This window comes from Eptatretus burgeri, chromosome 6 (assembly GCF_056783735.1).
Source record: "Eptatretus burgeri isolate ZD-2024b chromosome 6, Ebu_testis_v1, whole genome shotgun sequence".
Lineage (NCBI taxonomy): Eukaryota > Metazoa > Chordata > Myxini > Myxiniformes > Myxinidae > Eptatretus > Eptatretus burgeri.
In genome coordinates this window covers 50,197,431-50,221,441 of record NC_140966.1, presented here as the reverse complement: position 1 = coordinate 50,221,441, position 24,011 = coordinate 50,197,431, and the positions used below count along the sequence as shown (strand labels likewise).

The 24,011-nt window shown below is 41.7% G+C and overlaps 1 protein-coding gene across 1 annotated transcript in view; it reads right to left on the bottom strand.

The window, feature by feature from the left end:
* The window catches only part of LOC147024751 (UDP-N-acetylglucosamine transferase subunit ALG13-like), a 74,235-nt gene that overhangs the window by 15,128 nt on the left and 35,096 nt on the right, over window positions 1-24,011 (bottom strand). Inside the window, exons 9-16 of the mRNA XM_085887045.1 lie at window positions 21,128-21,239; window positions 19,043-19,113; window positions 18,436-18,536; window positions 17,844-17,971; window positions 14,953-15,205; window positions 14,670-14,753; window positions 7,136-7,283; window positions 4,305-4,445 (exon numbers count right to left, since the gene is read on the bottom strand). Of these exons, the coding sequence (XP_085743171.1) occupies window positions 4,305-4,445; window positions 7,136-7,283; window positions 14,670-14,753; window positions 14,953-15,205; window positions 17,844-17,971; window positions 18,436-18,536; window positions 19,043-19,113; window positions 21,128-21,239 (1,038 nt within the window). The remainder of the gene's footprint in view (window positions 1-4,304; window positions 4,446-7,135; window positions 7,284-14,669; window positions 14,754-14,952; window positions 15,206-17,843; window positions 17,972-18,435; window positions 18,537-19,042; window positions 19,114-21,127; window positions 21,240-24,011) is intronic.

Sequence of the window (24,011 nt, the reverse complement as noted above, 5' to 3'; positions counted from 1 at the left end):
TGTGAGCAGAATATATCAAAAGGTTGTGACGGATTCAGACTAAATTTTGTGGACAGATTGGGTGTGTGACAAGGACGAATTCATTATATTTTGGTGAAAGTGCAGATCCGGGATACGAGAAACTTTTAAGTGCTTCTTCACCATTGATAAATAGTGACAAAAACGATATCTCGCATGATATTTCAAAAAGTTGTGGACCGATGACAAAACTTGGTGGATGAGTTGGGTAAGTGACAAGAGCAAGCCAATGATATTTTCGTGAAAGTTCGGATGCAGATCCAGCCCATCTTGGGATACAAAACGTAAACAGTTTAGCCTGGTGGATGTACAGACACATGACAGAAGTAAAGAGACACCTTAAATTTCTTCATTTCATTTGCATAATGCAGTTTAACTCAGTGATTTGGACAAATATTCGACAATTTCTTTGCAGAAATGTGTGCCTGGGTCTTGCATGACAATCAACGATGCCTCAGATCCAGGGAGCACACAAACTTTCCAATTTTCAGAGGACGAATTGTTGGCCATTTGGAAGGTGGAGTCAGCCAGCATTACATAGCTCAGAACCTTGGCATTCCGCTTTCTCTGGTCACTCGGGTGATTGTACAATTCATCAGCGAAGGCAGGGAATCTACAGCTTCCCGTTCTGGTCGATCTGGGTCTTCAGAAAGGTGTCTTCGAGCTGTCAAGCGGTCCATTGAGAAAACTCCCCATTGCAAGGCAGCAGCTATTGCAGAGGAGGTCCAAGTTAGCTCAAGAACTGCCATGCGGTATCTTCATCAACTGGGCTACTTATGGGAGAGCAGCTAGGAGAAAGCCTCTTCTTACACCAGCCAACATTCAAAGGAGAAAGAGATGGGCTGACGAGATGGCCAACAGACCCTTGACGTTTTCGCAAACTGTAATTTTTTCAGACGAGGACCAATTTGCTCAATTTTCTGAAAAGTGGACACGTACGAGTCTGGAGACTTCCCAGTCAAGGGTTTTCTTTGAACCGAATGCAGCCAACTGTCAAACACGGTGGTTTTTCAGTGATGGTGTGGGGAGCAATCTGGAGCACTGGTCGGTCAGAGCTTGGGGAATGTGTTGGCAACACCAACACTACGATATACATTTCTATCCTTAAGGATGGACTTCTCCCAGTCTTCTCCACTGGTCAGATGGTCAAAACAAACACTGGTTCATGGAAGATGGAGGTCCATACCACACTGAAAAAAGACCAAATAATGCAAAAAAAGATCTTTCATTCAAGCTTGTGGGTCAAACTATCTGCCATGATCTTTCCGGGGAAAGTCACATTTCCAACCTGGCCTCCAAAGCCAGTCACCGACTGGGAATCCTTTGTCATGCAAAGTCCTTCCTCGGCCCACCTGAGCTCCTGACCATATACAAAGTTATCGTCCGCAGCCTGATGGAGGACTGCTCTCCCCTCTGGGCTGGTGCTCCTGCCTCGCACCTTCCTCAGGTTCATGCTGTGGAAACCAAGGCATTTCAGATCATTGGTATCTCCCATGGTGAAACTGAGCATTAGGGCCTCTCACTCGCGCACCACAGGCAGGTCGGTGGTCTCTGTCTTTAACCGTCTCCTCTCCGGTCTCGACCCCTCCCTCCCCCCCATTGTTGAGGATGTTCATCAAATACATTCCCCACTGCAGCATTGAGGAGGACTTAGTGCAAGCCAGCTCTTTTGTTTTTTCTTTGATTCGATATGGCTGCCAGACCATGCAATCGATGACATCATCTATCAAAACATATTTCCCATGGGTAGTTGATGAATTAGTTAAATTTTGCATTGATCAGTTCGGCGGTTTCTCCTACAGTTTTTGAAAGATTTTTCTCTTCAATCCAATATGGCTGCGAGATGACATGACATGGTCATTTTATGAAAATCCTGTTCAAATTTCAAGTTGATTGGATGAAAATTGGCAATTTTAGAAATTTCGGCCTATATTGACCTTTTGACACATGTTGACCTCAAAAATAATTGGTAGTTGAATTCAATCAACATATGTGCAAATCCTCTTCAAAGTTCAAGTGGATCAGATGAAAATTGACAATTTTAGAAACTCGGCCGATGTTGACAAAAATAATTTGGAGTTGGATTCAATGACCAAATGTGCAAACGCTCTTCAAATTTCAGGTCAATCAGATGAAAACTGAGGGTTTCAGAAATTTGGCTCATGTTGACCTCAAAAGTAATTGGTGGTTGAAATCAGTGAGTTGATATGAAAATCCTGTTCTAATTTCAAGTCAATTGGATGAAAATTCACAATTTTAGAAATTTTGGCCATGTTGAACTCAAAAATAATTGGTTGAATTCAGTGAGCTGATATGAAAATGATGTTCAAATTTCAAGTTGATCGGATAAAAAGTGATTATTTTAGAAATTTTGGCCAATGTTGACCTTTTGGCCTATGTTGACCTAAAAAGAGTTGGTGGTTGAATATAGTGAGCTGACATGCAAATCCTGTTCAAATGTCAAGTCAATCAGATGAAAATTGAGGATTAAAACATGGCCAGTGTTGACCTTTGTTGACCTCAAAAGAGTGACCGCTATATCACATGGTCATGCAACGTGATAAGTTTCAATTTATTCCGCAGAACGGTTTTCAATGTACGCTCAACAAAATTCAGGCACGACGTACACCCAACGTACAACATACGCCAAACGTACGTATATTACCGATTGGTTAACCCTGCTTTTCACTTTGCGAGCGCAGGGTATTGATGGATTCCAGATTATGCTTCGCATTGGAAGTAAGCTCACTGGCATAAAGTTTGCAGGGTCTGCTTTTTCACCCTTCTTTTGGACAGGAGTGATGTTTGCTGACTTCCATGCAGAGAGAAGGTGGCCAAAAGAGAAGCTTTCTTCAAACTCACAGCAGTCCGCTGGTGACATCAAAGAGAAAATGCATAAAAGCCTCAAACTAAATGTGGGAAGGCTTCGTCAACTCTGTTACATTGCGGAAGCCATTTAGCAACATGCACAATGATAGAGGGGCGATCGAAGATTTGGCTATATTTGCTTTGATAGCACTGCAGTTTTCACTTTTGCAGCACCCAGACAGAAAAGTGAAAAATTAAACACAAAACAATATTCACAGACTGGATAATGTTTTCAGCTTGTGTCGTGAAGTTTCCCTTTCAAAACCATCACTGGATCCCATTACGACAGCTCCAACATGCGCTTCTGGGATTAGCCCAAACTGTCCGCGGTACAAGAATGCCAATCATCATCAGCATGCCTCGTCTATGCTGCTCGCGATGATGTAAGATACTTTATCAATGACGTTTCAAACATTTGCTTTTAAAGGACGAAATCATAACCTCCCAATTTTTATGGAAGCATTCACAATCCCTTCAAATTGGAATCGTCCAAGAGTTTTGACAGTTAAAACTTTGTGGGAATATGACCATGCCAAAGTTCAACCTTCCAAAAGCGTTCCATTTATTTTTAAAGTATATTCACAAATCAAACAGGTTTTGCTTCTTGCAATTCCAAAATAAAGTATAAGAAAAAGAAAAAACTGTATATAGATAAAACCACATTGTCGAGGCTTATCTCGTATTGAAATGTTTGTGTTCGTGAAAAGGGCTTCAATCTGTTGGCAACAGAATAGCCACAAATAGCAGGCATGATGTGTTCAATTTTAGCCTTGCTATGATGCATTACTGCTGATAAGTTTGTTTTTCCTCCACCAATGTAATCGTCACAAATATTGTGGCATATAAACATGTTCAACGTAAGGTTTTAACCCTTTGAGACCTGACAGCTGTTTTACGAGAGCCGCCATTCGAACCTACATGTACCCGAACGGCCGGATTTTTCTCCAGGGACTCTGGTGGTGGAGGAGCCAAAAGTCGAAGGAGCTCAGAGTTCAAAGGATTAATACAGAATTCAACATGAATTAATACAGAAAATCTGTGATCATAGTCAACCATGACAGTTGCTGTGTCCGTCATGCCTGCGGAACTTTTATTGATCTTTTCTCCCCACCCGCTAACCTAGATTTCTGTCTGATGCAAAGCATATTATTTCACAATGTAAATGGGAAGAAACTTTTAACACTCAAATTTGTTATAGCCCTTCAAATGATGCCAGAAAGGCATCATTTGAAGGGCCATGACAAGTTTGACATTGTGTGGTTCAAAGCTTGAGATTGATTTTTATCCTTGTCACATCAAAACCTGGTGAATCTCTCTCCAGATAATATCACAACAATTATTCTCAATCACTTATCATTGACAGCAAGACAATATATAGATATATATATATATATATATATATATATATATATATTCACATTTGTAAGTAAACAAAGTAAAACGTATTCAATACCATCAGGTCCAGCTTCCCCCGCATCAATTTCATGCCCCTTGATCCCCCCAAGTGGATTGTTCACAGATTCCTGAACCCAGAATCCTGCTTCATGGGCAATGCCAGCCTACAAGGATGAAACCATTGATCAGTTGTGAGAAGATTATGCATTAGAGAAAATAAATATTGCAAGAGCAAAATATTTTGACAAATTGCTTCCAGAATTGTTCACAATTTACATGCATAATTTATACACAAGGTCCCGAGTGATAACATTTGAAACCAGGCACGATTTGGTCAAAATTCTCGAAGGAGGAGGAGGAGGAGAGTTATTGGCAGCAGCTTACGTTACAAATCCCTGCTCTCTTCCAATTATCGGCACAGCCGCTTTTCACTAATGATGCAATCAGAATCAGTTGGCTGAATTTAGAATTGACTCTCAGTCCAACATGCATTTGCTAATCACACAACTGCAATTTTGCACAGATAGACCATCTCGTGCTGTTGTGAGAAAGATGAAGCATATTTTCCTTCTCAATAATTCTTACAAGTCCTCATTTTGGGTCATTATGATATTTGTGTATGTACTAAGATGGGGTCTCTTTTATGTCCCGAAACCTATGTTAGCATAATTAAATATTGTGCTACCCCAGTCAGGACAATGGTTTGCAGAAAGCATTCATTCATTTCAGAAACAGTCTAATGCGTGATGGAGTGATGTCAGGTGTTCTGTCAAAAGCACTCTACCCAATTACTCAAACATCTATCGTGCAATCAATGGCTCTGGCCATGTGGCATAAACAATTTATATTACACAAAATACAACTCAGAACAGGCTTTTTTAAGTAGGACAGCTGGTGTTCATGAAAAATATATCTAGACAGATAAAAGTGAGATTAACTAGAGCTCAAAGGACACAATACTCCATGCAGTGTTGAAGTAAATACTTCAATTTTAATAAAATAATGATTTTAAAGATCGTTAAAAAAAAAAAAAATCCATAAGTTTCACATGACTGGAGCATTGTTCTGCACTACCCTTATACTGCAATAAGTTGACACGTCGCATTATCGGAGATGGAAGCTTGATTGCTCACCAGAGAACGCTGCATAGTACAAAGCAATATTGGCGGCCTCTTCTTCATCCTCGATACTGCACCCTCTTATGCTTTTTATAAAATCGATATACAGCATGATTCTGGTGAAGTAAAATGAAGGTGATTTGTGTTCTACAGTGTAAAAGTGCATAATTTTATTTAAGTAAAGGTCGAAAGGCATATAAATAAATAAATTCCAGGTTTACCACCATTTTATCCAGTGTCTATTACATCACCCGATCTAACATGTCACATTAGTTCTTCATGCCTGTTGTTTTTGTGTCCTTTATAACATCATAAATAAATAGCAAGGTTCCTGTTTTGAATGATTTTCAATTCAGAGCAAAAGTACTGCAGAATAGAAAACTTGTCTTCCTCTTCATTTTCTTATTCATGTTCAAAATACAACATTAAATTTAAATTAAAACTGGTAAACCAGTAATCCCGGGCTTCAAGGCGTGCCTCCATTTTAACAAATTTCAACACCATCACCCTGTCACATGATATGGGTTTTCTGAGTTAGAAAGTTAGTTCAAGTCTGCAATGTGGCCCAGCTACGGGGTCCCTCATGTTATCTCAATGAAGGATTGAAAAGCCCACAGCAATACATGATAAAGAAAGAAACTTCACATTGGACAAATCGAGGCTGGACAAATTTTCAAGTCCCCAAAAAAGTCCAATAACTCCACATTGGCATCTTAATGTAAATGGCGAACTTGTAGAACGTTAAAATATCTTCCAGAATTTGTGGTCACTATATGTCTATCTTCTTTGGTTTTCATTTTACATGTCAAAAATGGGTGATTTTCAACTTTGGGGGGCTCTGGGGCCTCACTGGGGTAAAATACAGACATAGTGTAAACATATTTGGAGTTCCCTCTTCACGGCCTATCAGAATCTGTCGTTAATTTTTTTCAACTCTCATTTGCATATTTGGCATATTTAATGAGGCGAATCGGCATCATTTTAATCATATAAATTATGCAACGATTTCGACGAAATTAACTTAACATTCCAATGGAACCTTGCAAATGTGTGCAAAAGTTTGAGGCTGTCGTATTACCCCTTCTGGAGAAGAAGATGTTTTTAGGTTTTGGAGAAAATCCAATATGGCCGCCATACCACGTGACCTACGACATCAAATATTTCATAGTATAAACTTCAGGTGGTGAGTAATTATCCTGTTAAGTTTCGTTCAATTTCATCGAACAGTTTTCCCTCCAGATCCGCCACAAAATCGGTCAGTAGAACATATAAACGCCTTTAATAATAATAATGCTAACGATTTCAATAGAGCTTCAGCCATGCTTGAAGCCCTAATAAGTTGTTTCTCAATTGTAAACTGACAAACAGACAGACAGACTGAGACAGACAGTCGTGAACCAATTGTTTAACCTGGCTCTTTGCTTCACGTGCATGGGGCAATAAGTAAATAGAGTACTCAGTCCTGAAATACAATCTCAAAAGCAGAGACAAAAAAAATGTTGTAGAGATGACTTCAGAAAGGTATTGAGGAAACTACCAAAAGGGATTTAAGGAACACAAAGATTAAAAAAATATATTCTTGGAAAACACATAATATTTAGATTTTTTGGTTATAAAAATTGAGAGCAGGATTGGCAGGATCAGAAAAGCAAAATAGAATTTTTCGATGAAGTAGCTACAAAAAAAATAATAAACACCTCACTTCAGTGCATCCAAAAATCAATCCAGACACTTACTGTCATGTCATAACCACCATCATCTCTTGCTGTGCAAAAGTTGTCAACATAGGTCGCACCATCATCAACTTGTTGCTCCTCCCCCAGAACTCCCCCCTGAAATCCTGAGGGGCTGCCATTCCCAGAAAATTCACTTCGTCTGGAGCCTCTGGCATAAAGGAAAGGTGCTTGGTGATTGCGAGATACTAACCCGAGATTTTCATACACCTTTTCATAAAATTATCCACATACACCGATATACTCGAAAATAGTTTTTCCTTTTCAACATAAAATAAAATAAAATAAAAGTGTCAGATTATGTCCTAATTGACTTTTTAATCTTGGAATAAATGCACAAACTCCTTTTTATGAAAAGTGAGCCAAAAACATAACTTCCTTCCAACGGCATCAGGAAACACCCACCACAATAGAAATGTGAAGCTGGCTGTAAACTACACAGAAAAGGTCAAACATCTGCACCTAGTGTTGCTTCGCAGTCAGGCGCAAAAGCTGGTCGATTATCCCGAATAATGCTGAAAACCTCCAAAATCAGCAGATCCCCATAATTGGTAACACATTCAGTCAAAAAGGAAAAACGTGTGTGAGGGCCTGTTTGGTGATTGTAGCTGGGCACCTGCCTCAGGTATAAATCACATGTTTCATGTATGGTGAATCATCCTCTAATTGCCTTTTTCTATCTTTGAATAAATGCACAAACTCCTTCAAACTTACTTTAGGTAACAAACTTTTTGCTCATGGTATTTACCTTTTCCAGCTTTATATTTCTTCGCAAAGAACATTGAAGTTGTATTTGGGTGGCACATTTACATAAGTTTTACATACACTCACAGCAGTTAATTGATTAATGACTGTAGGAAACTCAGAGTAAATAAAATGACCAGGAATTTGAATGAAGAAATAGATATTGCTGACAGAAGGAAAGATTGCTGAATAAAACGTAAATATTCTCCTGAAATGATAAAACACCATGTCTGCAATATTGCTATCATAAATAAAATGCAGAAAATAAAAATTACTTAATTTAATAACGTAAATTGCAGAATAGATACAAACAAAAATACCGTCATGTCTAAATATCCATCAACACGGAATGACTCGGAGCCGGGACCTTCCGGCCCAAGAGATGGTCCAAGCGGTCTTCCAAGGAACTGTGTTCAATTCTACTTCACTTTAACGATTCCCCAAGGTCGTCCAAATGAGCCGATGCAACGGAAACCCCACACGGAAAGCAGATGGCTGAAACGCACTTTCTTACCTTTTGAAGGATTTATTTTGGAAAGCAAATCACAGGGAAGAGAATAGACAAGATGCTAAAATAAACCGAACAAACCAAGCGAGTCAAAAAAAGACACAGAGAGAAGAATGGGATACACAAACTTGAATACAAAGGAGAAAGAAGCTGTAAAACATTGCCCACATGCACCCCAAATCACACTCGAACAACAAATAATGCAGGTGGGACTTCCCTTTCTACGATGTGCAGGGTGAACGCAGGAATTGATGGCATCCAGGAGTCAAATGGCCATGAGCAGGGACAGCGATGAGTCGGCCTTCCACTGGGCCACATGGTCCCCTTTGTCTTTTTACCTCCAGGTCCCCCAGAACACAGGGCGATGCAGCTTGGGTCAAACCCACACGAGGCTTATCCTCCAAGTGAGGTCTCTTTCTTCCTGGCACACCAGTCTCTCTTGGTGGACTCTCCAGTCTCCACTCATGTGCACACTCTCGTCCTGTCTCGCACGGGACTCGCTGACTTTCTTGCCCTCGCAAGTCTCTCCTTTGTCCTCTCACGTGGACTCTCTCATCAGAACTCAGTTCTCTTCTCATCAATTCCTGGGCAGAGTCTCGCTCTTGGGTCCCACCCAAGGGGGGCGGCCCCAATAAAAATATCAGTACATCTTTTCTTTTGGACTCGACAGCCCACTGCGACACCATGACGAGCCACACTGGCCAGATTGATCGTAATTGGCCTCTCACATGTGACATGTGCCGCTGCAATGGGAAGTGCTTACCGAGCCCCACCTACAATAAGAGGTTTTTATGCATACATTATTATTCTCCACACCATCTATAAATCACCTCAACAAGACTTATTTTCTGTGGTGTTTCTATGCAAGCGTATGATGGTGTGCATGTTTATTAATGAGAGATGAAATTAATGTCAAAACATACATAATAGAAGGACTTGCATTCCAATGGTACATAATTAACAGATGGACTCTCACTCCAACGGGAGGCAATTAAGACGTATTCACGCTGCAACGGGAGGAGGTTAAGACGTATTCACGCTGCAACGGGAGGAAGTTAAGACGTATTCACGCTGCAACGGGAGGAAGTTAAGACGTATTCACGCTGCAACGGGAGGAAGTTAAGACGTATTCACGCTGCAACGGGAGGAAGTTAAGACGTACTCACGCTGCAACGGGAGGAGGTTAAGATGTACTCACGCTGCAACGGGAGGAGGTTAAGATGTACTCACGCTGCAACGGGAGGAGGATAAGACGTATTCACGCTGCAACGGGAGGAAGTTAAGACGTATTCACGCTGCAACGGGAGGAGGTTAAGACGTACTCACGCTGCAACGGGAGGAGGTTAAGACGTACTCACGCTGCAACGGGAGGAAGTTAAGACGTACTCACGCTGCAACGGGAGGAGGTTAAGACGCATTCACGCTGCAACGGGAGGAGGTTAAGACGTATTCACGCTGCAATGGGAGGAAGTTAAGACGTACTCACGCTGCAACGGGAGGATGTTAAGATGTACTCACACTGCAACGGGAGGAGGTTAAGACGTATTCACGATGCAACGGGAGGAAGTTAAGACGTATTCACGCTGCAACGGGAGGGAGTAAAGACTTATTCACGCTGCAACGGGAGGGAGTAAAGACTTATTCACGCTGCAACGGGAGCAGGTTAAGACGTACTCACGCTGCAACGGGAGGAGGTTAAGATGTATTCACGCTGCAACGGGAGGAAGTAAAGATGTACTCACGCTGCAACGGGAGGAGGATAAGACGTATTCACGCTGCAACGGGAGGAAGTTAAAATGTACTCACGCTGCAACGGGAGGAAGTTAAGACGTATTCACGATGCAACGGGAGGAAGTTAAGATGTATTCACGCTGCAACGGGAGGAGGTTAAGACGTATTCACGATGCAACGGGAGGAAGTTAAGACGTATTCACGCTGCAACGGGAGGAAGTTAAAATGTACTCACGCTGCAACGGGAGGAAGTTAAGACGTATTCACGCTGCAACGGGAGGAAGTAAAGACGTATTCACGATGCAACGGGAGGAAGTTAAGACGTATTCACGCTGCAACGGGAGGAAGTTAAGATGTACTCACGCTGCAACGGGAGGAGGATAAGACGTATTCACGCTGCAACGGGAGGAAGTTAAAATGTAGTCACGCTGCAACGGGAGGAAGTTAAGACGTATTCACGATGCAACGGGAGGGAGTAAAGACTTATTCACGCTGCAACGGGAGCAGGTTAAGACGTATTCACGATGCAACGGGAGGAAGTTAAGATGTATTCACGCTGCAACGGGAGGAGGATAAGACGTATTCACGCTGCAACGGGAGGAAGTTAAAATGTAGTCACGCTGCAACGGGAGGAAGTTAAGACGTATTCACGATGCAACGGGAGGGAGTAAAGACTTATTCACGATGCAACGGGAGGAGGTTAAGACGTATTCACGATGCAACGGGAGGAAGTTAAGATGTATTCACGCTGCAACGGGAGGAAGTTAAGATGTATTCACGCTGCAACGGGAGGAAGTTAAGACGTATTCACGCTGCAACGGGAGGAAGTTAAGACGTATTCACGCTGCAACGGGAGGAAGTTAAAATGTACTCACGCTGCAACGGGAGGAAGTTAAGACGTATTCACGCTGCAACGGGAGGAAGTAAAGACGTATTCACGATGCAACGGGAGGAAGTTAAGACGTATTCACGCTGCAACGGGAGGAAGTTAAGATGTACTCACGCTGCAACGGGAGGAGGATAAGACGTATTCACGCTGCAACGGGAGGAAGTTAAAATGTAGTCACGCTGCAACGGGAGGAAGTTAAGACGTATTCACGATGCAACGGGAGGGAGTAAAGACTTATTCACGCTGCAACGGGAGGAAGTTAAGACGTATTCACGCTGCAACGAGAGGAAGTTAAGACGTATTCACGATGCAACGGGAGGGAGTAAAGACTTATTCACGCTGCAACGGGAGGAGGTTAAGATGTATTCACGCTGCAACGGGAGGAAGTTAAGACGTATTCACGCTGCAACGGGAGAAGGTTAAGATGTACTCACGCTGCAACGGGAGGAAGTTAAGACGTATTCACGCTGCAACGGGAGGAAGTTAAGACGTATTCACGCTGCAACGGGAGAAGGTTAAGATATACTCACGCTGCAACGGGAGGAAGTTAAGACGTATTCACGCTGCAACGGGAGGAGGTTAAGACGTATTCACGCTGCAACGGGAGGAAGTTAAGATGTACTCACGCTGCAACGGGAGGAAGTTAAGACGTATTCACGCTGCAACGGGAGGAAATTAAGATGTACTCACGCTGCAACGGGAGGAGGTTATGACGTATTCACGCTGCAATGGGAGGAGGTTTAGACGTATTCACGCTGCAACGGGAGGAAATTAAGATGTACTCACGCTGCAACGGGAGGAGGTTAAGACGTACTCACGCTGCAATGGGAGGAAGTTAAGACGTACTCACGCTGCAACGGGAGGAAGTTAAGACGTACTCACGCTGCAACGGGAGGAAGTTAAGACGTATTCACGCTGCAACGGGAGGAAGTTAAGATGTACTCACACTGCAACGGGAGGAGGTTAAGACGTATTCACGATGCAACGGGAGGAGGTTAAGATGTATTCACGCTGCAACGGGAGGAAGTTAAGACGTATTCACGCTGCAACGGGAGGATGTTAAGATGTACTCACACTGCAACGGGAGGAAGTTAAGACGTATTCACGCTGCAACGGGAGGGAGTAAAGACTTATTCACGCTGCAACGGGAGGGAGTAAAGACTTATTCACGCTGCAACGGGAGCAGGTTAAGACGTACTCACGCTGCAACGGGAGGAGGTTAAGATGTATTCACGCTGCAACGGGAGGAAGTTAAGACGTATTCACGCTGCAACGGGAGGAGGTTAAGATGTACTCACGCTGCAACGGGAGGAAGTTAAGACGTATTCACGCTGCAACGGGAGGAAGTTAAGACGTATTCACGCTGCAACGAGAGGAAGTTAAGACGTATTCACGCTAAAACGGGAGGAGGTTAAGACGTATTCACGCTGCAACGGGAGGAAGTTAAGATGTACTCACGCTGCAACGGGAGGAAGTTAAGACGTATTCACGCTAAAACGGGAGGAGGTTAAGACGTATTCACGCTGCAATGGGAGGAGGTTTAGACGTATTCACGCTGCAACGGGAGGAAATTAAGATGTACTCACGCTGCAACGGGAGGAGGTTAAGACGTACTCACGCTGCAACGGGAGGAGGTGAAGACGTACTCACGCTGCAATGGGAGGAAGTTAAGACGTACTCACGCTGCAACGGGAGGAAGTTAAGACGTACTCACGCTGCAACGGGAGGAAGTTAAGACGTATTCACGCTGCAACGGGAGGAAGTTAAGATGTACTCACACTGCAACGGGAGGAGGTTAAGACGTATTCACGATGCAACGGGAGGAGGTTAAGATGTATTCACGCTGCAACGGGAGGAAGTTAAGACGTATTCACGCTGCAACGGGAGGATGTTAAGATGTACTCACACTGCAACGGGAGGAAGTTAAGACGTATTCACGCTGCAACGGGAGGGAGTAAAGACTTATTCACGCTGCAACGGGAGGGAGTAAAGACTTATTCACGCTGCAACGGGAGCAGGTTAAGACGTACTCACGCTGCAACGGGAGGAGGTTAAGATGTATTCACGCTGCAACGGGAGGAAGTTAAGACGTATTCACGCTGCAACGGGAGGAGGTTAAGATGTACTCACGCTGCAACGGGAGGAAGTTAAGACGTATTCACGCTGCAACGGGAGGAAGTTAAGACGTATTCACGCTGCAACGAGAGGAAGTTAAGACGTATTCACGCTAAAACGGGAGGAGGTTAAGACGTATTCACGCTGCAACGGGAGGAAGTTAAGATGTACTCACGCTGCAACGGGAGGAAGTTAAGACGTATTCACGCTGCAACGGGAGGAAGTTGAGATGTATTCACGCTGCAATGGGAGGAGGTGAAGACGTATTCACGCTGCAACGGGAGGAAATTAAGATGTACTCACGCTGCAACGGGAGGAGGTTAAGACGTATTCACGCTGCAATGGGAGGAGGTTTAGACGTATTCACGCTGCAATGGGAGGAAATTAAGATGTACTCACGCTGCAACGGGAGGAGGTTAAGATGTACTCACGCTGCAACGGGAGGGAGTAAAGACGTATTCACGATGCAACGGGAGGAAGTTAAGACGTATTCACGCTGCAACGGGAGGAGGTTAAGATGTACTCACGCTGCAACGGGAGGGAGTAAAGACGTATTCACGATGCAACGGGAGGAAGTTAAGACGTATTCACGCTGCAACGGGAGGAGGTTAAGATGTACTCACGCTGCAACGGGAGGGAGTAAAGACGTATTCACGATGCAACGGGAGGAAGTTAAGACGTATTCACGCTGCAACGGGAGGAAGTTAAGACGTACTCACGCTGCAACGGGAGGAAGTTAAGACGTACTCACGCTGCAACGGGAGGCAATTAAGACGTATTCACACTGCAACAGGAGGCAGTTAAGATGTACATGCACTCCAACAGTACGTAGTTAGACGTACTCACGCTCCAAAGGTACAGAGTTAATAGACGTACTCATGCTCCAGTGGTACGTAATTAATAAAAATGTACTTGCATTTCAAAAGCACATAATTCATGTGAGTAGAAGATTCGACCGCATTCATGTGACCAGTTTAACATGTGACCAGTTTCCAGAATTTCTTGAGTACAAGATTCAATCTCACACTAAAATACAACCTTGGGGTGGTTGAGCTGGTTGCCTAATCTCATTGTGATCTGTTGAGTAGTTCTTGACAATGAGATATTTTCATGTTTGGAAGAAAATCCAGGGCAAAATTTCAAAACCAAAATCCGTTGTGATCAAGAGTCCAGAGGTGTGTTGCAAACATGTGCAAATTGGCACAGCCAGCTGTAACGTGTTTTTTTCAATAATAGCGACACAAAAATCGTGGAAGGGCTTTCTTACGTGAGCGAAAGCCTTCATTTTAGCCATTTGCAAACATTACCTTGCTTCACAAGAAGGGTTCCAAGTCTGATCCACTTAATTAAAAAATTCATGCTCGGACTGTAAAAAGTCAAATTTGGCCACATCGAGTTCTTAAACTAAATTCAATTGACGAACAGAGGTCGTGATATAATATGAGGCAGGGGCACAGCTACAATCACCAAATAAGGCATCACAAACATTTGGATATTGTGACAGCTCGATGTTTCATAAGCTAAAAGGCAGGAAATAGCCAATTAACAACCTGTGGCGGCTGCCATATTCATTGCAAGGAACATTCTCTCTCCAAGAAGGAAATCCAGGTCCATGAGGATACATCACTTGTTGCCTGCAAAGAGACAGTCGATCAAAGTGCATCCATAAAATCCAACAGCCCCAGCCACCCAGTGAAATAAAAAGGCAGTAGTTTTCCTCGTTAATTTGTGAAAATGTCAGCAAATGGAAGAAGGCACTTGCAAGACATGAAAATATTATTTTGCCAAGTTATGCGCACAACAAACGCGAAGGTACAAGGAAATGTACAAAACCTGTAGGGAAATCGAGCACAGCTCCGGCCAGTGCCACGGCGCACTGACGCGTTTGAACGATGCAAGTGCAAGCCGAAATGGTTTGGTGGAACCTGAGGAGGACATTGCTGTGCTCCACCACGTGAGTGGTATCGTCCATCAGATTGCATTCTTTGTGGCGGTACCAACGATCCTCGAGATAAAGACACAGGAGAACCTACCTCCCTTGAATGACCTTGACGAACAACTCGTTTACGAACATTTGCCTCTCCCTCTGTGAACAAAATAAATGAGAAAGGCATGTGAGGTTTATGCTCGTAACATTTTCTTCTTCATTTCCAACAATGGTATCTTGCTCTATATGCAAGCTTGATTTGCATTTGCAAGGAAACACAAGGATGGCACAAGGGGGAAAGCATTTAACCCACAATGTATCTACCATATCCACACCTCAACACACACATCTATTGCAGGAAGTGATAATCATACAATTCTCAGAAAAAAACAAGGTTTCCTCATCAGCTTCTATTAAAACTGAAGCTTCTCATAAGAGTTGCAAAAGCAACCTGACGGCTGACCTATCAGAGGCAGTACAAATAGCTAGAGGATTGCACAAGGAACAGTGCACAAGCGCATGCAAGCACACAAACTACACAGGTAACAAAGTTAGCTGGTCTTCCAGTTTTGCACTTAATCAAACCTTATTAGGACCATTGCAGACCAAAGCCACTCAAAGACCAATTACTGCAATCATAGGTAGGAAGCAAGTTTGTAATTCCCAGGACATCAGTACAAAACTTGAGGGGGTAAACAGAATAAAGAAAGTTCACATGTGGAGGGAAAAGTCTTTTAAATTAAAAAAACAAACAAAAAGACTAAGTTGTACAAGACATGAGACACAAATCAAGCAGGATTAAATGCCCCCCCCCCCCCAATTTGAAGAGTTTCATAAAAGGAGGCAACTCGTGTTTATATGAAACAAACAACATTATAGCCTGGCCCCTTTTGTGTGGAAAGCCATCACAATTCAATTTTTTTTTATTTTTTATTTTAAACACACCAATTATATTGTTGAACAATCCATTATAATGCCATGTCTGTCAAAATGAGAGTAATCAAATCATTGGATGCAGTCAGGCAGTCTTCCATTAGCCATGATGCAAAGCTCTTTAACATGAGGATAGGAACTGTTTAATACCTCAGAATTCATCAAGACGTGAACATCACAGGGCAATGGACTCCTACTCAGGACATTGACTTACATTAGCACGAATCATCTACGCAATCAGTCCCAAACTGACTAAATTGGTGCAAAAACACTCCCTGGGTTTGATGCAGTGATTGTTGCTAGAGGTGAACACAGCCGGTATTGATTGTTATTGCCATGTTGGATTCCGATGTGAAAATATTCGCCACAATGTAGCATATTGTGAATAGGTCACAAAGTAATCGACATATAATTATTCGGCATTGATGTCTGTCAGTTAGGAGTTGACCCCTTGTGTGTATCTCCTGTGATGTCACAAATAAAATGCATCAACAATCGTGTTAAGATTTTATTTTTATGACAGAGGAAATTAAATGTAACTTAAACATTTTGAAGTATATCTTCAGAAAGCAAAACTATTTTCTCAAGATAGGACATACAAATAACTTGGCTGCCATGTCAATGTTTTATACTACCAAAGGTTCTTAGTCATTATTAATATATGTACAAGGTAAATGCATTGATAAACAAGATGAAAATAAAAAACATTGTGAACAAGGAAAAAAAGACCAAATGACAAAACCCCAACTTTAGTAATTTTGCTGACCAGAGTTAAATGGTGAGCCCATATTTATTTACAATGACAATGGCCACCAATCTACCAGTCGGCCATCTTTGATCAGATCGCAAAATAAGGACAGGTGCACATGTATGCAATCATGAACTGTGCTTCTGCCAAGTTTGAACAAAATCAGACCATGCATGTCTGAAAAATGGTTGGGGACACATTTGAGTAACAAAATGGCCACCAAGCGGCCATTTTGGATCTGATCGTGAAAGAACATGATGTGCATATGGAAGCCATCATTCCTCATCTGGGTGCCAAGTTTGAACAACATCAGTAAATGCATGTCTGAGAAATGGTTGAGGACGTGTTCGACAACGTTTTCTTTTCTTTTTTAACTACTAAAATGGCTGCCAGTCGGCCATTTTGGATCTAATGTCGAAAAAAAATGAAGTGCATATGTATACCATCATGTGTTGTTTTTGTGCCAAGTACGAATAAAATCGGTTCATACATGTCCATGACATGGTTGCGGACGTATACGCACGCAAAAATCGAGACCAAATCCATAAGCCCTTTGCACATCTCGTTTCATGCAGGCTTCTCTTTTGGAAATCATCGGGGTATTTAATATCCACCAATGAATGCAGATGTGACATCCGTCTTGAAACTTACTTTCCTGTCTGTCTGCGTCTGTCTTCACCCTCCCCCCTCCCCCAACAAATAAGAGAATTAGAGAATGCTACATCACTGAATAAGCATGAGAAGTCAGTTTGTTATCAACAAGTCTAAAGTGTAAAATCCAAATTTAAATTACATCCACAAAAGCATTTAAAAAAAATAATAAGAATAAAAAAATCACAAGTCAATTTCATTGAACACCACTAATAGCACCCTCATGACACTTCAGAAGTCACAACTCCAAAGATAATAATGGTGGTGGAAAATATACTCAACCATTGCGTAATTAATAGCCAAGGACACTGACAGAACCAGGTAAAGAGGCATTCTTCAAATATTAATCAGCACACAATCTGTAATAAATAAATAAATTTTGTTTCTCACGAAATCCGATACGAATCTGCAAATTATTTAATACCATGGAAAGATAATCACAAGGGGCAGGCAAAAAGATCATACCACTATTCCGACAATATTGTCCAGGATACTTCACATAGTACGACATCTTGCGGCGAGGCATCAAATTCCATGTTGGCAATGGTGTCACTTGACTCATTGGCTTGAGATCCTTAATCTCCACCTGATGCCTAAATCAGAGAAGAAAGAACCTTTTGCAAAGAAAAAGAATAAAGACCAGGTTCAGTATACGACCCTTTCGAAAGGGTTGGTTTTCCAGCTATTTCTCAATGCGAATGAAAGAATTTTGGGTTGAAAACGAAACAATACATTTGGCCAAATCTCATCACATTTAAGAGATATTTAATGTATTGCTTATCTCAAATGTTAAATGACAAGAGGGCAATCATGGTAAGTTCCTGTAATGCATAAACCTTTAGCTTTTGCTCTTTTGTCAAACAAGGAAGCAGCGAAGAAAATGTGCTTAAAGAACGAAATCACATCTTCATCAGAAGTTCAATGTCGGAGGAATAAATTATAATGTAGTACGACTGCATGGTTGGTCAAGAATGTGCATCAGAATCTTGTGTTACAATGGATTGAATAAAATTGTACTGCAAAAACGAGGACAAAAAAAAAAGAAGAAGCAACTCACTTCTCAGCAAGTTCTTCAATGAAAACTGTGACTGGACCCTCCTCCGAAGTCAACTCCTGCACATGAGCATTGTAATATTGTCCTCCAACTTCAACACGGACCTGAAAGGCAACTCACTGGAACAAACATTCAAAACCACATCCCGCTCACCAAACCGAAGAACATGGTGCTCACTCAATCAAAACTCCCACACCACAACATGCTCACTCAGACAACCAAAACATACCTCCCACAACACATCCTGATCATACTTCTCAAACCACACATGTTGCTCACTCAACCAAGATGATTCCCACACAGAATACTCGCTAAAACAGAACACTGTCAATTCATACCATCTGTCACCTTGCACTTCCACAAGGCTCAAAATTGTAGATTTTTTTTTTTTTTAAACAAAAAACAATGCATGTCACAAACCACATCCGGCTCACTTAACCAAGGTAGCTCCCACACCACATACTGCTCAACCGACCAAAACACACTTTCCAAAACACAGGCTGCTCAATCAATGAAAGCAGAATTCCAAACCATATGCTGCTCTCACAAAAATGCAGATTCAAACAAATGACAGACTATAACACAAAAACTAAAACAGAACTCTGCTCACCTGGCACTTGTCACCAACACGGTACTGGTAAGCACCACCCACTTGTGGATCAGGCCTCTGCCGATGTGCCACTGGAGGAGAACAATACTCATTTGAAAGGAGAACGTGAATCACGATGGACTGTTACATGTTGATTCCACATATTTCAGGAAAGAAGAAAGCTAGATATATATATATAGATGCACTTTTCACAATTTGTTAATCATGTTCTACATGGCTTTTATTTGTTTGGAAAGATTTGTTCGTTTGCATACGAGTAAAAAAAATATATTTCTGAACATGCAATTTCAAACATTAACAAGTTTTCTTTGAAACAAATGACAAACAGTTGACCTGAATCAATTTGTGACATCAAATCAATATGCACAATGTTCAATTTCGAACAGCACGTGTCGTTATTCAGGTTGTTTCGACAAATGTGAGAAAAGGACAATGTTTAAAACAATTTTCCAATTGAATAATACTCAGAAAGGCTCAATTTAAAGGACAGTATTACAGCTTGAAAGCTGAATGTGCAACTGCTCAAAAAAAAAAAATTATATATGTTGTTGTTCTTCTTCTTTCAGCTGCTCCCGTCAGGGGTCGCCACAGCGGATCATCCGTGATGATCCGCATACTGATTTGACACAGGTTTTACGCCGGATGCCCTTCCTGACGCAACCCATGTCACCTCTTACAACACAGGAAGAAGGATTGGGTTTCGCCATGATTCCGGGCTGCCCTACACCCTCTCATTGCACGGCCCAGCACAGAGCGCCCGTCCTCAAGCGATCCTCCAACCCAAGCCTCCGAGTCGCCGGATTACAGGCGCATGCCACTATGCCTGGTTATAATATTTTATATATATATATATATATATATATATATATATATATATAAACACTATATATATATATATATATATATATATATAAAATATTCAAATAATTACCTGGGTAAAATAATTTTAAAACAAGGCTGAAAGCTCAATACAGCATAATCTGAGATGTTCCTTATTGGAGCAGATAGATGAACATTTATCTTGTTAAATTACCACAAAATACGAGTGTGGAGTGAATGAATCACTTGCACTATGCCACATCGGTCATTGTTTCACCACCCTTAATATCCCACCCCCCGCAACCACCCCCCCCCCAATCCAACTCGCTTCCTCAACAGCTCACTCGGCACAAAAAGAGCATGACAACTTGTTCTCCTTCATCTCCCCTTAAAGAAAAAGCATGATGGCTCGTCCTTTCCCAAGGAGAGAGAGGCACAATCCCCGCAAGGTGGGTAGAACAGTATACAATACCACTTTATCTTTGTTGCAATGCTTTATTCCATCATGATCAAAATTAAATTTTAAGTTTGTCTTCCAATGATAGTTTGTGATGCAAGAATTGTTTTCTGTATTTGTCACAGCCTGTACATATTTAAATAATGACATCCTGTGTTATGCCGTTGATAAACTTTGGGGAAGAGTTTCATGCCACACAATGTCAACTAAGCCTGGACAACTTGGTTTCCCTTTTGATAATTTACATTGCGATGAAAAAACTAGAAGGGCACTCAGTAGATCGCATATATCCAACACGTAATGCCTGATCCACGAGAACACATCGGTCCCAAAATATTTTTGAAATATCATGCAATACGGTAATGTATCGTTTTTAGCCTTATCTCTCAATGGTGAAGAATTACTTTTAAAATTATCAGATCCAAATCCGGATCTTCACCAAAATCGAATCAATTCGTCCTCGTCACACACCCAAACTGTCCACCAAGTTTCGTCCGAATGCATCAACAACATTTTGAGATATCGTGCTATATATCCTTTTTGGCCCAATCTCTCAATGGTGAAGAATCACTCAAATTCTTGTGTCCGGATCTGAATCTTCACCAAAATCTAGTCAGTTCATCCTTGTCAGACACTCAAACTGTCCAAAAAAAATTTCATCTGGATCCGTCCACAACTTTTTGAGACATCCTGTACACAGATACACAGACAGACAGACAAAGGGGTGAAAAAACATAACCTCCTTCACCTTCGGTGGCAAAGGTAATGAACGAGGAGGGAAGTAAAAGTTATTGAATGGCAGTCCTCACCTTTTTGATCCTCCAACCACACATCATATTCCACATTACGGTAGATTTCAGAATCTAGACACTTCAGAGCCTTGAAAGGGAATGGCATCCTGGGTACGATCTCCGAGTGGAACTGCCAAAGAGTAAGAATCACACAGACATGGAAGTGGATATCATAACCAAGTCACAAAACTCCAAAAAGGTTTATGCAGGAGCAAATAAAAGATGACAAAAAGCATGCGATTCAACAAAGAACCAAATATTGAGTTCAGGTATCGCAAACCAATTTTATCTTTGACCTTAACTTCATTTGGATGACTCAAACAATGTATTGCTGGTTTCTTTGTCATGCATCAAAACACTTCTTAGCAACTCAGGCATCTGAAGTTCAGAGCATATGTGCTCATCTGATGAGGCAAATGAGTCCAAGTTATGAACATTTCTTTGTTACTTGTTAAAATGAAAGTTCTTCATTTTAAACCATCTCTCCCACCATGCTCTCCACCCTTAAAATAAATCAAGGTCCACACATCAAATGTACATCAAAAATAATCAGCTTTAGAGAAGCATCAAATGCAAATTTTACAATTTGGTTTGAAACATTACTAAAAGGGGCCGAGATCAGTTGCCCTGTCTGACATAGTCAATACCCATCGAAAGAGCTCACTCAGGATGCTGGAATTCCAGATCGTTGCAACTGATGTGAAATTATGAATGAAATGCCCTCTCGTCCTTGTCATGCGACATGTTCAAGTTTCTCTAAGAATTAAATATGATAAAAACAACTTTTACCAATTCAAGTTCACATGACAAAGTTGATACGAATAAACAATAATAATTTCTCTTCTGACTTGACAACGTATAGCTTCATATGCCAAATATTACACCACATGTAAACTAAGATTAGTCATGAAAAAGTGGTTTCAATTTTTTTAAAGCAAGACAAGTTCTTCATTCCAAAATAATAAATTAGTGGGGCAACTTAGCATAACAATTGTGCATTTTGTGAGGAAAGCACCAAATTTGGCACACTAGTAGCCTAACATATTATGAACAGATTTGGATATTGGGCCATCTCAAAATTTTTGATGGCAGTGGAAAATGGCTGCCACAGCCATCAGCGGCTGAATTTGAGATGGCCCAATATCCAAATCTGTTCATAATATGTTAGGCTACTAGTGTGCCAAATTTGGTGCTTTCCTCACAAAATGCACGATTGTTTTGCTATATTTAGCTGTTGCCCCACTAAATATGTAAATGACTTTTACAACAGTCCACAGATGGTCATGAGCACGATATCTCACTCAGTCCACCAGCAGGGAGCATTGGAACCAAATTTGTCACTTGATGAGCACTCTCTACATATAAAGTGCAACACTACCAAACTATAACTACATAATAATGATTCACATAACTGTATGGCCTTTATTAGTACCCATTACCCATGCAGTAAAATAAAGTGTAGAGAATAAAGAAAAGTGCTGAAAGAAATAGAGTGTGAAATGCAAAAAATACCAGGGTTGTAATGGGTAATGGGAGAAAGTTCTTTGTTGAACATTTTCTGTAAATACATGCTCATTGTGAAGCTGAATGCATGCAAGCGTCTCCTTCAGAGATTGCTCAGAGATTCTAATTGGCTCAGAGAACATCGCCCATGCATGCACTCATGGGCGATGTGGCAAAGGCAGGGTCCGTTCCCTGCATCTGACGACTCATATGTTCGTGAAACTGACCACAAGAGGTGGTGCGAGTGATCAATGTTTTGGAGAGCTAAGGTAACAGTAGAGTGCTGTTGACAAGTGTTTGTAGATTGAAGAAGTGCTGATTGTCATCCAAGCATGTTTGTGTGACAAGTTGAGGATGGAGAAATTATTGGAGCAATTTGATCTTGGAAGGCAAGGAATTGCTGCAGTTTCTCTGAACAGCAGGCTCTGGAATGAGCACAAAGAGCCCTGGAAAGACGATAAGAGGCTAGAAAGGTGCAAATTCTCTGCGTAAATGTGCATCATGTAGCGCGGCCTCCATGTGGAGGAGGGTGATACAAGTCTCCACCATTTATAGTGCAGTATTCCTGTGATCCACGTTTTCCAGTGCAGCAAGCCATTTTGAATGACAAGCAGTAGGTATGTTTTTGCTTCATGCACGTAACCTGGGGGCTTTTAACATTTTTTTGTGGGTGATTGAGGCAAGTGTCAGTTGCCAACACATCACCTAAATAAAGGTGCATGTCAGAAGAACGTGTTGAATGCTTGGAACAAGATCACCCAAAGGGCTGGTACTCAACTCGCATGAACAACTTCACATAGGATACAGCATCAAAGCTTCTTGCCTTTGTTGAGGAGAAAGATGAACTGAGGTTTGAGCATTTTGTTACTGGCAGTGGGTGGAGTGGGGCAGGATGGACGACCTCACTCAGTGTTCTGTTAACTCGACAAGGGATCAATGTGCATTCCAGTCTGTCAATTATCACAAGTTGAAAGAAGCGTTTATCAAATGGTACCATTTAACTGAGGATGGGTGGAGCACCACATCCAGGAGTGTCATGCCAGAGACCTGGGAGAGCCAAGCAACTCGTGGCCAAATTAATGACTTGACGAGGTAGGATGGACACTTACCAGATGTATGATGACCTGTGTGACTTGTTAGTAAAGGAACAATTAGTGCATGCCTCAAAGATTCATCCGTTCCTTTGCATGAGACAGCACTGCAGAATCTTGGAGTGTTAGCTTGAATTAGATATATTCATAAATGCAAATGATAGGAATCCATCAAATGTTTTTCAGGGTGTCAATTTCAGGAAAACAAAGATGGACCTATAATACTGAAAGGGAATTGAATGGTTGGAGATTGTTTCAACACGAGTATAAAGGCCCGTCACAATGATGCGTTGGAATTATTTTATTTA